At 42.2% G+C, this 16,343-nt stretch overlaps 1 protein-coding gene across 1 annotated transcript in view; it reads right to left on the bottom strand.

Annotated features, from left to right (window-relative positions):
• Positions 1–16,343, bottom strand: part of USH2A (usherin) — a 653,616-nt gene that overhangs the window by 536,443 nt on the left and 100,830 nt on the right. Inside the window, exon 13 of the mRNA XM_090031530.1 lies at positions 5,050–5,233. Coding sequence (XP_089887656.1) covers positions 5,050–5,233 — 184 coding nt within the window. The remainder of the gene's footprint in view (positions 1–5,049; positions 5,234–16,343) is intronic.

Raw genomic sequence — 16,343 nt, 5'->3', positions numbered from 1 at the left:
TAATTTCATTACATGCTGCTATTTAGCATGTATAGTTTGTGAGGTTTTTTAATGCAAGTGTCTCAGCATATAAACAATGAGAGACAAACTTCTCTTACTCCTACTATATATTATTGCACCTCAGAATAAGGGTCTTCTGGGTATTTCCGTTTTCATTATCATTCACTCACAAGACAAATCAAACTCATTTTACATATAGGCCATTTAGAATAACAGTTTTCAGTACCTAACAGGTTTGGTTTTTGTTTTGTTTCTTTGGGAGGGGCAGTCAAAAGTTGTATTTTCTTTAATTACCTTTAGGTTATTCTTTAGGTTTAAACCCTGCTGACACTAATGTGCAAGTTACCCTGAACAATTCAACAGGATACCTCAACTGTGTGTTTTCAGGATTAGTGGCATAATCTTTTGTTAAACAGGGAAACAGATGCATTTTACTACTTAAAATTGTTGCTGTACATATGTATAAGCAATATTTGTATGCATATTTTATCCTTCTCTGTACTTTAAAACCCATTAAGGAATTTTTTTAGTGAATAAATGAACTAATTCCTCAAAGATATCAGGCTATATAATATTTTCAACATTTATATGGACTATTACAAATTAATTAGAAGCTTTTATGCCATTTTATATTCTACCTTCTCAAGATATTTTGAACCAAAAACATTTCACATTTATTAAAACAGAATTATACATAATCAAAGAGAAAAAGACTTCTAAAACATGGAAAGAGAAATACCAAACCAAGATGAATTGCAATATTGATTTTGCGAGGATAAATGGTTTTTGTAATATTAATATAGAGAAACCTTTATTACATTGACTCTCTAGGTGCAGTTACAGTCTCTCTAACAATCTGTTTAAAATCTTCATTTTTCATCCTTATGGGAAAACCTCACTTGCTAAATGGATTTCATAAACAGTAATCTGTCAAGATATATATAGATAACAATTTGTGATGTTCACTGACCAGTTTGTTATGGTAAACAATACAGAAGTAAGGGATTTCTAATATATGCCAATGCTTACAACCATTACAGCACTCTTTCATTCACTGCAAAGTCCTGAAATCTAACTTTCTTTTGTACCACAGTGAATTTTCTATTTGAAACCCTCAATTTCCAAGCAAGGAGACAAAGTTTGCAGAAAATAAACATACAACTTTCAAAAGAACAATCATCTTTTTAAAAGAGTCTTAACTTTAAAAAAAAGACTGAAAACAGATTACTGCAGACTGCCATACAAATATTTTTGTGGATATATACTTCCAGCTACAGAAGGAAAGCATGCTGCCCAATGCACACAGATTTACTCTTTAGTAAGATTCCAGATCTCCCAGGGCACCACAAAGCTGAGATCTACGGTGACTCTTCCCCTAGAAGCGTTGGTAGATTGGTGTAACGCCAAGTCAAAGCTAGTGAGGATACCAACTGCCTTTGACTTATCTGAATGCAGAGTAGCAATCACAGAGTGCTCATATGGGATGACCTGGCAATTGCAAGTATGAGATTTCACGTTTCTCTTCTGTTGTGTTCCCCATGTAAAACCTTTTGACTTCGGTCTTTATACAAAGGACAAGAATTTCACTGTAAATGACTAAAAAAACCCTCAGTATAGGAATGCTTTTGTACCTCAAGTGAAACAGGAGCCATAGGTGCATAAGAACAAGGTGAATTTTAAATGGATTCTTTATACAGGTAAGTAATAAATGCCTACAACAAAGGGAGATGAAAGCCATATTCCTGGCCATGACTCATGCACTAACATTCTATATCCCTATCACTAACCATATTCTAAATATTCAAGCGGATATTAATACATGATGGGTGTTAGTTATGCTGTTTAATGTATTTTACTGGAAGGCTATCAGATACTAAACTGATGAATTTTGTAGAAGATATATAACAGAAGCATACTCACTGATGGTCCAAGCTAACTCTAGATTCAAGTCCCATGCAAACATAAAAAAGAAATCCTGGTTTTATGATGAGATAAACCAAATGTTTGGCTCTAGACCAGGGGTAGGCAACCCCCATCACAGGTGCCAGAGTGCAGCATGTGAAGGCATTTTGCTCAGCATGCACACCTTGGGGCAGATGGCAGGGAAGGGGCTGGGGATGCACTGCCACAACAAGAATCAGGCCCCTTGCAGCTCCCCCGACATCCGCTTCTGGCACACCAACATCTTACAAGCCAAGTTCGCGGGTGTTTTTGGCACTCTGTCCAAAAACATTGCCAACCCCTGCTTGAGACAGTAGCACAGCTATGGAGGGGCTAATGGGGCAGCAGCCGTTATGGGAGAGGAGGTACAAAGCAGCTGCTGCTACAGAAGCAGTAGATAACACCACCACAGTTATCATGGCAGGAACCTGTGCTGCTCCACGCTATGCAGCTCACCCAAAAGTAGCTGTGCCCTTCTACTCCCCTGGATCTAGATATTGTCAGACTTTGAATTTTGGGGGGTATGGGTTTGGTGGTTTGATCTCATATCTGGTATACAAGAAATACTGCTTTACAGATTGATATTGTAAACTTTTTCAAATCCTGCTTGAAACAAACACAACTAAAGAATAAGGAAAATTCAGTCAGATGGCAACTTAATACTACAGGATTGTCATCGCCAACCATTCACAGTGACAGGAACGGAAAATAAGAAATCTCCATCCTTACAGATTTCAATACTACCATTAACAGATACTTCTATGACCTGCAAAACTAAAACATCCCCTGTCTAATGATTGACAGTAACATAAAAGTTCAAGTGAACAATCTGCAGCAAAATACTGTCAAGTGAACTCAAGAAGACACACTCACTTTCTAGGGGCAGGATATGTTTATTCCTCTGTACACCCAAGGCTAGTTTTGAAGGTGTCCTATCACTGTCACTTAAGTCTCTCCATTCTTCTTTTTAAAGGCACAAATGCTAACTGTAGCAAAACATTTTACAATAATTGGTTTGCATGAAAATGCGAGCCTGTGAAACCTTACTGGACAACTTTTTAAGGGGAATTTAGATTGTGAGGTTTAAGCAAGAAAAAAGAAAATGCTGCAAGAGAAAGAGCAATAGCCAGAATAACAATATATTACTTACAGATATATTTTACCTCTCATGTTCATGGTATTATAGTCACACTCTTTTAGTGTACATAAAGGCCCTAGGATACATTAGATACAAAATTTAGCCTGTGGCACAAAATTAAGGTGCAGATACAGAATCCAGTCTTCTAGGGAAACAGATTTTACAATAGGGAAAGTGCTGAAATTAAATTAATCCATTCCCTGAAAACTGATATTATCTCCTACTGGGGGAAGAGGAGCATCATACTTTTTGCTTCCTTTACTATTAAAAATGCCAGCTTTGGTCAAAATGCTCTTAATTTTCCAAAGAGCATGTAAAAAATATGTGTTAACAGTGAATGAGTAGTAACGTGGAATCAGTTCATTACCAGTTATTAGCGATACAGAAGAATCATAATGAGACCATTCTCAAATCACTGTCAGGGCCTGCTTACACCGTATACTGTAAGCCAAACTAATGTTAATTAGCTTAGTGTTGTTCAGGTTAGTGGAGCTGTCATACCTTAAGGTGAAAAACCATCTATGACTGTCCTTCACCTGCACAGCTGTGACTTGCCACTAGAGACTTGGTGTGCAGGGACAGGACTAGGAGCTAAGGCAAAATATGTCCCGTGGGCAAGATCTAATCCACTAAGGGATTTTGTCTAGCCCGTAGCACATCCTTTGGCCCCAACCAGCTCAGGCACAGGAGGCAGCCCAGGCCATGCCTTGTGCAGCCAGTTCCACCTACCCTGGGTGCGCAGAAGGGTTGGGGCAGCGTGGCTGCTGACCTTGCTTTTTGGAAGCCTTGTGGCCCCAATGCCCAGGCACCCTGGCTCCTCTGCCCCATGCCCACTGCCAGAGGCACCAAACAGAGCAGCCAGGCAGGATCTCTGTGGAGACCAGCTGCAGACACATGCATGGGATGGGGCCACAGGCAGGAAGGGAGCAGCATACAGGAGCAGGATGGGTGGGCAGGGCCAGGGTCAGGACCAAGGCCGGTGTGAAATCATGGGCCAATGACAACCATATGCAGGGCAAAGCCACTTCGTGAGTTTTAATGAGTGCAGGTGGCATGGGGTGCTGACCTGGCCTGCAACAGCTCACCAAAATTCCCTAAGTGACCCTCTGGCCTAAATAACCGCTCACCCATGAGCTAGGGGTAGGACCAGCTTACCACTCCCTCCATCATCCCAGGATGCAACGCCCCCCATGAGTCAGGGTAAGCAGGGTGCAGTGGAGCCAGGCACAGTACCTCACCCTCTGAGGATGTCAAGCAGAGCAAGTGCCACAGCTGCGGTGTCTCCAGCCATCACCTGGACTTGCTTGCTGCTTGAGCTCTGAGGGGTCAGATTCTTTTTTTCTCTGGAGCTTGCCCCTCCTGCACCTGCAGGAGCAGCAAGTCAATCTGAGTTGCAGCAGGAGGCACTGGCAGCCATTGCATGTTCCAGGGCTACAGCGCTCACTCTGTCCAGGGGAAGGCACCGTGCCTGGTGCCACTATGTCCCAGTGTCCCCACTCATCCTGATTCAGGAGAGGCCATTGCATCCTGCGATGCTGGAGAACTTCAATTTGGGCAGAATAGCTGTAGGTAGTGGCCACACCTTAATGTAATGGAACAGGAGCAAAATTAAGTGGATTAGAGATATTCCTACCCTGGAGTGGCATCACTTTAAACCAAATAACAAGTCTTTAAGCCAATCCAGGGCTTCAGAACTCCAGAAGCTGCCTAATCTTACTATGTAATGAGGCCCTAATATTAAATATACTGTTTAGGGCTTTAATGATGCCTGCATTGAAACCAATATAAATGTTCCATTGGTGCTTGTGTGCATTAGATATGCATGTTAATTTAAATGAAGACCTAATTTAAATATATGGTATCTTATTATGGTTACTAATGATTTTAAAGTTAGCCAATGTGAGAAAATATGAATGAGATAATATTAGAAGTAAATTGCAAAACAAAAACAAAAACAAAGAAAGACTCACCTTCCAGTTTCAGAGTCAAATCTAAAATAAAGGTCACTGCAGTGGTCACATCTCTGTCCATTTACAGAAGCATCTTGACAAACACACTGGCCACTTAGATGATCACAGACCTGGCTGACTGAACCAGTTATATGGCATAAACATGGCAGGCAGCCAGAAGCACTGAATTGGGAAATGTAAAAACCTAGCAATGAGAAGAAAGGTTGAAAAAAGACATTTAATAAAGTTTCAAAAGAAGAAATATAACCAAAAATAATGCTGATGTGCCTACTTGTTTTATACTTGAACAATGAACCCAAATAAAACACCAAGAAAAATATTCTCTATGTAAAATGCATATATACAATGCTACACATTTTCCAGAACAGGGTGTTCTAAACCCTGTGAGGCTTGCTAGCTCTGGTTCTCTGTTCATTCTCCCTCAGATGCTCTTCTTTGACCCCTACCAGACATGCAGGTAAAGGTGCCATGGGATCTGATACATGATCCACACAATCACATTTCCTACCATGTGGCATATGGATGAAAGAAGGTGTGATTGTGGGATGGAGCATCAGATCTCATCACATGCTGGTAGGGGGGGAGCTGGGGCTCCCCCTACTCTGGCAAGTAGCAAGCTACTGAAACTGGCAGCCCCCTTAGTTAATGGGGCTGCCAGCCATGAGGGAACATCATGTATTTCCATGGCTAGGAGCCCCATGATCTGAGGCTCTCAGCCATGGAGTTGCACCATGTACTCTTATGGCTGGGAGGCCCATCAGCTGCAGGCTTCCAGCTTGTGGAAGTACTGTCAACTGTGGCCTCTCAGCCTCGGGTTACAGGAACAGCTGGGAACCTCTAGCTGACAGGGATCCCAGCCATGGGGCTCACCTGGCCACGCATTCAATTAATAGTGTGAGAGGAAACAGCCACAAAGCTAGGACACGTTTTTTGTGGAATAACTTTGAGGCTTATTCCTTCTTTTGTGCCTCCATTAATTGCTTTAATGTGTATCCAGGTTACAACTTAAGATATGATTAACTGGTTAATCACATCTTAAGTGTAATGTGTCAGAGGCCTTAGACAGAGTGACTCAAAACAGAAAAACTATGCCACATGTATCAGGCAGGCAGAAGACAAGACAGGATGAAAACTTAGGGCATATGCAGACATTCCCAGGACCTGATCTATGATTAAACCATGTTATCATAGATTAAGTCCCTATTTGTACACACATTCACCACTTCTGGAAGCTGCATTGGGAACACATTCTAAGTTGGGGTGAAGGGAGAGTTGGGATTGTAGGGGAGGTTGGCAGGTCCAGGGGAGCTGGCAGTTCTGCAGGGCTGGTTGTCCATCCAGGGGTGGTGGGGTCAGCAGGCTACAAATACCCAGTCAGTCTGGTGGGGGAGGGGATCAGAAAACTGCAGCCGCCGGGGCTTTCCCAGATCCAGGGCTGTGCTCTGAAAAAGTACACTCTGGGCATGTCCACACAAGATGTTTACTGCAGTTGCCTAATTAGCTCAGCAGTAAACATCTCAGCATCTACACATGTAGTAATATTAGGACAGAATCACCAGCACACATACAGATTGGAAGATTACCTTCTGAGTAGCACAGTGCCAGAAAGGATCTCAGAGTAATAGTACACTCCAAGATGAACATGAGTCATCAATAAAGTGATCAGTAAAGCTAACCGCAGTCTATCATGCATCACACAGGTGCATCACAAACAGGTCTAAGGAGGTGATACTGCCCCTCTTTGTGGCATTGGTAAGGCCACAGCTGGAGTACTGAGCCCAGTTTTGGGCGCCACACTTCAAGAAGAATGTGGATAACCTTGAGAGGGTCCAGAGGAGGGCTACTCATATGGTTAGGGGCCTGCAGGTAAGGCCCTATAAGGAGAGATTAAGGGACCTGTATCTCTTCAGCCTCTGCAAGAGAAGGCTGAGAGGAGATCTTGTGGCTGTCTACAAATTCACTGGGGGTAGGGGAGGGCAGCAAGGAATAGGAGATACTCTGTTTACCAGGGCCCCCTTGAGGTAACTAGAAACAACGGCCACAACCTGACAGAGAGGGGATTTAGATTGGACATCAGGAAGAATTTCTTCATGGTAAGAGTTACTAGAATCTGCAATGTGATTCTGAGGGAGGTGGTGCTCTCCTCTACCTTGGAGGTCTTTAAGAGGAGGTTTAGACATGTACCTGGATGAGGTCATCTGACCCCAACACTCTTTCCTGCTCAGGGCAAGGGGTCAGACTCAATAATCTACTGACATCCCTTCCAACCCTAAAAAGCTATGAAATATATGACAGACTAAAGTAATTAATTTCACAGTAGGTTGATACTTGTAAATACAAGTACTATCCTATTGTGGATTTTTTTTACTCAGCAGTACCACATATGTAGATGCTGACCCAGCTGCCTGGGGCATGAGGGTGCTTCAGTGTGGGGGCTGCCTGCCAGCTAGCTCCACACTAAAGTACCCTCCACACTGAAGCCCCTTCACAGCACATTGAGCCAGATCAGAGCACACCCAGGCTGACCCCCTGAACCCCCTGCCAGCTGGGGCTGCTCTGTCCTTGAACAATGTGCTACAGTCCCAGGCGCACATGCAAACGGTGCACCCAGAAACAATAAACTCCAACACAGTATGCACCAGTTTATTGTGCCACATTAATTGCAAGTGTAGATGTACCCACAGGGTGAGCCTACATATGCGATGAATTTGAAGCAGTAAACTCTGGGGCAATTTAAGACAGAGTAAAACTACCCAAGAGCAGTGACTACACATGTACCTGGAACAGCAGCAATTGGAGCCAGGGCTGAGCAGTTTACACCAGGGTCACTTAGCCCCAGGCTCCAAGTGGCAGCATTAGGTGGCAGAGGGACTGGCTGGGAGAGAGTGCTGAAAGTGCACAGTCATGTGGCTAGACAGGAGGCAGGAGTCTGGTTCCCCACTGACTGGGCTCACTGAATGCAAATTACAGCCACAGTCACCATCTACACATGCATTTAATCACAGTAAATTACCCCAGCCTAAGATAGTACTGTCTCCAACTATCTGACTGTGGTGTAAATTCATTTACTGTGGCCTAACACTGTCACATGTGTAGACAGTAATGCTTTACTCTGCAAGTCATTAATTTACTCCTCAGTAAAGCGCATGTGTTGACATGGCCACATTCAAATAGATTGGCAAAATTTAGCCTGATCTATGTAGTGGACCTTCTCAGGTGAACTAAGTTAGATCAGGCCAGCCATTTTTTGCCAAATCTAAACTCCATAAATGCTTGTACAGTTCAGCACTTAGATTGACCTAACCATAATTAAGACCTAACCCTAGTCTTGAAAAAGAAAAAAAGAGGCATACATACAGTGGAAGCCAAGGACAGTCCTCAAGGAGGACTATACGCTATACAACAGTGATCCATCATTCTGGGAAATGATTAGGAAAGCTAAGGCAGTGACCGAGTTTAAGTTAGCCAAGGGAGTCAAGGACAATAAGAAGTACTTCTTTAGGTATGTAGGGAGCAGAAGGAAAACAAATGGAAGTTGGGGGGGCCCTGTTTAACATCTCAGGACAACTGGTAATAGACACTCAGGAAAAAACTGAACTCCTGACTCTCCACTTTGCTTCAGTATTTCACCAGACCAAGGGGAAAGACCAGCAAGATAAGGATCAGAGGGGGTACAGTGGGAATGATAGACTTCCCAATGTGAATGCTGAGCTGGTACAAAACAGACAAGAAAAGCTAGACATTTATAAGTCAGAAGGACCAGATGGACTTCACCTAAGAGTGCTGATGGAGCTGACTGAGGTCATTGCGGAACTCCTGGAAAAACTCTTTCAGAAATCGTGGCACACAGGGGAGAACCCTGAGGATTGGAAGAGGGCCGACATTATGCCAGAGGGCCAACGTTATGCCCATCTTCAAGAAGGGGAAGAAGGAGGATCCGGGCAACTGTAGGCTAATCAGCCTAACCTCCATCCCAGGGAAAATCCTGGAAAAACTCATTAAAACATCTATATGTGATACAGTCACTGAGGGTAAGATTCCAAATGACAGCCAGCATGGCTTCATCATGGGTAGGTCTTGTCTTACCTATCTCATCTCCTTCTATGAACAGGTTTCTTGGCATCTGAACATGGGAGAAAAGGTCAACATTATATACCTAGACTTCCAAAAGGCTTTTGATTTAGTATCCCATGATATCCTTGTGGAAAAATTGGCAGATTGTGGACTTAACTGCTCAGTTGTTCAGTGGGTAGAAAACTGGTTGCATTGTAGAACCCAGAGAGTTCTCATGAATGGATCTGTGTCATCCTGGTGAGCAGTGAGCAGTGGTGTCTCTCAAGGGTCCATGCTTGGACCCGTGCTTTTCAACATCTTTATCAATTATTTGGATGTGGGGGGGTGAAAAGTTTGCTGGCCAAGTTTGTGGATGACACCAAGTTATGAGGAATCATGGTCATGCCAGAAGAGAGGTTGCAGATAGAGGCAGATCTAGACAGACTAGAGAGTTGAGCTGACTGGAACCAAATGAAGCTCAACACTCAGAAATGTAAGGTGCTCCATCTGGAGACAAACAATCCCCAACATACCTACAGGCTCAGTGGAGTGGATGCTGTGGCCAGCAGGGCAAACAACATGCTGGCGTGTACTAACTATTGCATCTCATTCAAAACTAAGGAAGTGATACTCCCACTGTACTCTGCACTGGTGAAACTGCAGCTGGAGTACTGCATCCAGTTCTGGGCACTGCACTTCAACAAGGATGTGAATGAACTTGAGAGGGTCCAAAGAAGAGCCACCTGTATAATCAGGGACTTTCAAGACAAACCATAAAAGGAGAGGCTGAGGGACTTGGGCCTCTTCAGCCTACAGAAGAGAAGGCTGAGAGGGGACTTGGTAGTGGCTTACCACTACATCAGAGGACTATATCAAGAACTTGGTGAACAGTTGTTCACCAGGGCATCCCTGGGGAAGACCAGGAGCAATGAATACAAACTCCTGGAAGGCCGCTTCAGGCTCAATTCCACAATCTATGAATCTATTAATCTAAATCTAATGTCTGCGTGTACACTTAGAAACTAAGTAGACCTTAGAGCCTAATCATGTATTCTCTATAAGGTGCCACCTTGCACTTCCTTCTGCCTGAATTCAGGCTAATATGGCTAATGACCTCTCTGCTCCTATATCAGGAACAGGACATGAGAGGCACTAATGAAAACAATGCAGGCATTGCAAACGTAAGGAAGATCATGCAATAGCACACTTTGGTCCATCTACTCTAGAATATTGCCTCTGCTAATGGCCAGTACCAAATGCATCTTGCAAAGATGAAAGAAACAACTATTTCCTCATTAAAGAAGTTTGCTTCCAAAATGTCTGAGTGGTTGGCTTACAGACTGAAAATAACTATCCTACCTAATGCATTAGTGCAGAAGTATAAGTATTTGTTCCTTTCACTTCTACTAAGCTTTGTACCTCCAATATGTCTTGCAGCAAAGAGTTCAAGCAGTTCATTATTTTTCATATTAAAAGGTTATTTCCTTTTAACTTTTTTTAAAGGTTGCCTTTCACTTTCGATTCCCATCCTGTTATTCTTGGAAAGTACAAAAAGAACATTCAGTTTATCTTTTCTACATCATTCATGATTTGATATATCTTTGTGTTTCCTCCCTCTTTGCAATATCTCCTCATATAGGTATCTGGTCATATCTCTATATTTTTTAACTGATCTCCAAAATGCCTCCATTCATAGTGAATCTTTTTTGTCATGGACCAGAACTGAATGTAGAGCTCCAGGGAAATTTGGTTTATATAATTACATATTTGTTAGTATTGCTTCATATCCCCTTCCTTACATTTTCTAATATAATTTTATCTTTTTCTTTTATTTTAACCCTCCCATTTGCATTTAACAGAGATTCTCAGTTAAGCGTCACTCCCCAGTGGTAACATTTAAATTTAGAATCTAACAATATACGCAAATGGTCCCAACTATAACTGTTATGTGCATTGCTTGGCATTTGTCAACAATAAACGTGAGCAACTGTGTTGCCCCTTCACCTGGCTTAAAAATGTTTCCATGGAGTTTTCTTAGGCTAGGGACAGACATTAAAAAAGCCTGAGCTTGAATTGATTCAATCTTTGCAGCTTAGCCTAACCTGGCTAGGCTGAACTGGTTTGAAACTGGACATTCTCTCTAGACTGAGGAAATTCAAGCACATGCCTGCAGTGGCTCAGGCTAGAAGTCAGGGGGATACTAGAGCAACCCTCCATTCCCTTCCATGGGGAGCTGAGCTGAGGGGGGCGTGGCCAGGCCCTGGCAGGACTCTTTCATTAGGGAGGTCTGCCTGCACTGTCCCAGGGTGTTCTCTGCTGGTTGCTAAAGGTGCGAGAGTGTTGCCAACCCCCAGCCCCAGGCTAGCACTCTGAGGTGTGGGGGAGGAGAAGTGCAATCCCTGCTTCATCATACTGTCTGTGACAAACTGACAGGCAAGCAAGCCACCTGAGGAATGATAATGATAATAGTCTTTATCACATGATTAGCAAAACAAAGGCCTCTCTTCATTACTTCAAACCTCTTAAACAGCTTACCAGGGCTGACCTGTTGATTAGCTCCAAATGGCCCTAAGCAGTAGCTGTTCTGTCTGCCTGCCCAGTGAAATTGGTGAGAGACACACACACAGACACCTCTGGCATTAGCTATCATACTGCATGCCTAGGGCCACTGGGGAAAGGATCCCTGTTGTGTGAGATGGGAAGGAGGGAGGGGAGGAATTTCCTGCTTGGGCAGCGAGGTTGGGAGTAGGGCAGGGGGAGGCGAGACAGACCATACTGTGTTTGCAGTATCTGCTGGAGTCTTACACAGCATTAGCTAGCATACCACATTCTGGCTATGGTTCCTGCTGTGGCAGAGAGGAGGAAGGAATCCCTGCTTAAGCAGCGAGTGGTGAGGGGGCGGGAGGAGAGGGCCATGGGGAAGCCAACAGACCCTGCTGTGCTTGCAAGTCTGCCAGAGCTCTGGCCAGGAAGCAGAGGGGAGGGGCCAGCCTTGCTGTGGTGCAGAGCTCCACCCAGCCCCGAGAGCATGCCGGGTTGCTGGGGGTCTCTGGTTTAACTTAAACCAGGAAGGGGTCTGGGACAGATATTGCATAAACCAGTTTGACCCAAATCAGTTAAGCCTGATTTAAAACAGGTTTATCTCAAACTGGTTTCATCCATTTTCAGACTGTTTTATGTGCACTGGGCATCTGTTCTGTTACAGGTTTAAGCCAGTTTTTGATCACTGAAACCCACTTAACTGTAATGTCTGACCCTAGCTATGTGTTCTCTAATCCTTAGAAATTGCATCCCTATACTGTTCACCCACTCCAAACCATTAATAATTATGTTAAATAATACCAGTTTTTAAATAAAGTTACTGGGTGTGAGGGGACTCCCCTCTGCCAACTGTTTTGCTCTTATTCCTTGGGGTATGACTCAGAGAGATGCATTTCCAAATTCTCTTCTCAAATACTTCTGCAGCATTCTCATAGACCCATTAGTCACCTTTCCTCCTTCAGTATATAAATAAGTATTCTTTAGTTGCTGAATCTTTTTCAGCACTCCATGAACTTTCTTTAACTTCCCAGTGTGTTGCTTTATAATGAAAGGGCCCTAAATTGCATTGTAACATACCAAGGCATTATAATTTTGATTATCTTATGCTTTTATGTATACACCCCAGGGTGGTATTGCTTTTTTTTCCACACTAGTATTATGCTGTGAGCTCATATCCAAATAGCAGAAGAACTAAACACATTGAAAACATTATAATTTTAGAGCTCAAATCTTTGTTCAAGTTTAGCCTCTGGTCCTCAGTGAGATAAATCTCAAGTGGACAGTGAAGTGATATCCGTCTCCAGTTAACATATATCCGCATCATAAAAACAACCACATAGTTGGCACTTTATTCCAGAGAGGCCCAGAACAGAGCCACCACAGAGACTGAATAGCTTTGAAGTTATTAGTGAGGCAGCATGTATTAGCTCATACTGCAGTTGCTTGAGCAGCATAGTACCTGTCCTGCACATAAATAGAGGAGGCCATTTCCCAGCAATGTTACTCTCGAGCACAATGAACACCACCACGACAAGAGCATAACAGGGAGATGGGAAACAAGTTTAACCCTATCTCTCATACAGGAGGTCTGAGAGCCTTTTGGGTACCCCATTTATACACTGCACTAATTTCAAGCACCACTTTCTGAGGCAAGGGTTATTTCTATTTCTTAAGCAATGATTGTCTTATTGTAAAATGCAAAAATAGTGGCAGAAGCAGAGATGAGAGAGAAGAATTCAAGACCTCCTCCTCCCAGGGGTATGGCATTATCACTAGTCTGTATGCCTGATAGTCCCCCTTGTTTCCCTCTCTTCTGGCCCCTGACTCTTGTGGTTGTGGATGTACAGTAGCCTAGCTCTAACAGAAAGGGTGAAGAAAACCCTCATATCACTTCTTCTATACACTGGCAATTAAGACATGCTCTTGTGAGATCAGAGCCATGGGTTTGAATCCCCTGAGGGTAAGGAGAGCCTATCGAGCCAGATCTCCTACCCTAGTTGGGTGCTTTCAGCTGTAGGCAACTGAGGAAAGGATAGGGTGCCACCACTACTTTTGAACTGAATTTGAAGTCCTTGATATCAGTTAACAGTGATCTGCACAACCTGGCTACTGAGTAGGGCCTCTCCAGGGACTTTAACAAAGCTTAAGCACATTTCAGCACTAATTTAAATTACAACAGAGCCTAGGCTGAAGTTAGCTAATTAGGCAATCCACCAGAATCACTTCTGAGCAAGTATAGAAGCCCTAGTATAGACTCCGAGAGAACACTACAGCACGCTACAGTATAGTGGTGCTTTCTGAATTCAGGCCACTGATGATATTTATGCCTACTGGATCAGGACCAATTTGAAAGAGTCTTTTGAACTTAGACAGCTAAACTCCATCCAAGTCCTGTTTAGATGTTTAAGAAAATGATGGTAGTGCTAGAGTGATGTTGTAGCTGCAATGCTCCAGGAATTATGAGAGTCAAGGATTTCTTAGGGTGATAACTTACCACCCTAAGAAATCTTTGCCTCTCACATAAAAAAATTGTAGAAGAAAACTTTGTATTTTTTAAACAAATGAGCAACAAACCAGAAAGAGGACTGAGGTTCCCTCAAGTTATTCTTTTCTTCAGTACTGATCCTATGTGATGTGGCCCCCTGATCGTAGGAGGTGATCAAAATGCTCAATGCTCCAGAGAAAATAAAAATCTCTGACAGTTACATTCCTTCCCAAGCTCTCCAATTTTTTTCTGGCATTGTACTTTTTCTTTCCCTACCCGTAAACAGGACAGCATGATGATGCACTGACCTTTTCCTGAATTTAGAATCACAACAAAATGCACCAAGAGATTAGTTTCAATACAAGTCTCTCCCCTTTCGAAAGTAACCTCAGTCCCTTTCATTAGAAGTTATTTTAAATAAAGGAACTGAGAAATGAAGATGTGTACGCAACTTGAGTTTATGCTATAAACTAGGCAGTAGTTTCAATCAGGACACAGAAAAAATAGGTGTGCTGTTCCATCAATCTAACCTACCTTAATGTCTTTATAAGGTTGCCATTTTTACCTAATTAATTATGTGATTTTAATTAGGTTGTGATGGCTACTGATATGCTTGCAGTGCATTTTGTTATCTTTGGCCTGAGGCAAAGCCAAAGGACATGGTTAGAGAATTTAAAACCAATTAAACTGTTCCATAGTTCCTTATCTTAATACCAGTATTATTATCCGATCGGTTTGTGAAAATGTCTCTTTTTAAAACAATGCATAATGTTTACAGTTAGGTATTATTACGATTATATTACTCTTTGTTACAATGCTTAAAATCAGAACAAATACACTGTCTTCATAGCAAATTTGGGCCTCTCTGTTATTTTTAACAGTCTCTATAAAGTGCAAGGTTAAATTCAATCATCCAAAATGTTGCTTTCATCTAGTGACATTTATTCCTTTCTGCATTTTTACCTTTCTCTCTATATTATTCCCTATGTCAAAAGTCCCTATACTTAAAACTTTTGATGATCTGGGACAAGATCTCAAAAATCTTTTACTATTACTTACCCTTGTAATTCCCTATGTCTTTACATGTGTTCTGCTACCAACATCTAGTATGCAATACTGTGCACTGAACTGGTACTAAGGAGACTTGGGTTCTATTCCTATCTCTACCACTGGCTTGCTGGTTTATACTGGGCAAGACACTTCACATCTTTGTACTTAATTTTCCATGCTGTAGAATGGGGCTAATGATACTGACCCTCATGAAAAGCATTGAGATCTGCTAATGAAGAGACAGGCATTCTCATATTCCAAACCAGATCACAATAAAATCAACACAAAACTATTACACTGTACTATTTTCAACAAGAGCAGGATCAGGCCATTACAATATTATGCAGTTGAACTCATTTCTAAAGCATTAGGCTCAGTGCTATATGCACTCTCATGTGCATGCATTTATTAGCCCACCAAGAAAACTGATAATTACAAGAAATATTTTTTTAACCAGGCCAGTTTGTGAAATATCCCTCTCAGTGCCATGGAAGTTTTTCCACACACTATCAATTAAACATTTTAAACCATTATGGATGTGCATAAACCCCTGCCTTTATTTTTCAAGGACAAGGGTGGGTCACTAGCTCAGGAAGCCTTGACATCATTCCTCTGCCCACTCTGATTAAAGTGCCTGCAGTTGAATGTCAGCAGGTCAGATAGCACTGGAGAAGGGACTAAGAAAAACACAGTGATGCCATATTTATTAGTATATGTACCTAAAATAATTTAAATGATTTTTTTTTATTAAAAATACTTAATGGAGGTTAAGCAGCATTTTTAACCTCTCTTCAAGTAATCAGATGACATATTAAAACCAATAGGGCTCTAATGCACCTCCTAATGTGCACTGCTGCTTTAACAGATTGCCTACAAATTTAAGTAAAACTAAATCTACCCTTTTAGCACTCATACTAAGGTTAGATTAATAATAAATGTGCTTTCACTATATGCAACTCTTTTCTAAATCACAAAAACACAAAATAAAACTACAGTCCCATCCACCTGTAATGAGTTGTTAAAGGCTATTTACATTAATGTAGTATGAAATTTTGAATTGTTTCAAAGCATTGCAATATACTAACTATGATTTCAGTTATTTCCAGGGCCAAAACATGCTAAGCCCTCTCGGAAACTAGCATACTTCCAACACGTTGGTGCAAAC

This window comes from Crocodylus siamensis, chromosome 1 (genome assembly GCF_052110815.1).
Source record: "Crocodylus siamensis isolate JL-2025a chromosome 1, ASM5211081v1, whole genome shotgun sequence".
Classification (NCBI taxonomy): Eukaryota; Metazoa; Chordata; order Crocodylia; family Crocodylidae; genus Crocodylus; species Crocodylus siamensis.
The sequence above is the reverse complement of the archived record's forward strand: the minus strand, read 5'-3'. Positions and strand labels throughout refer to the sequence as shown.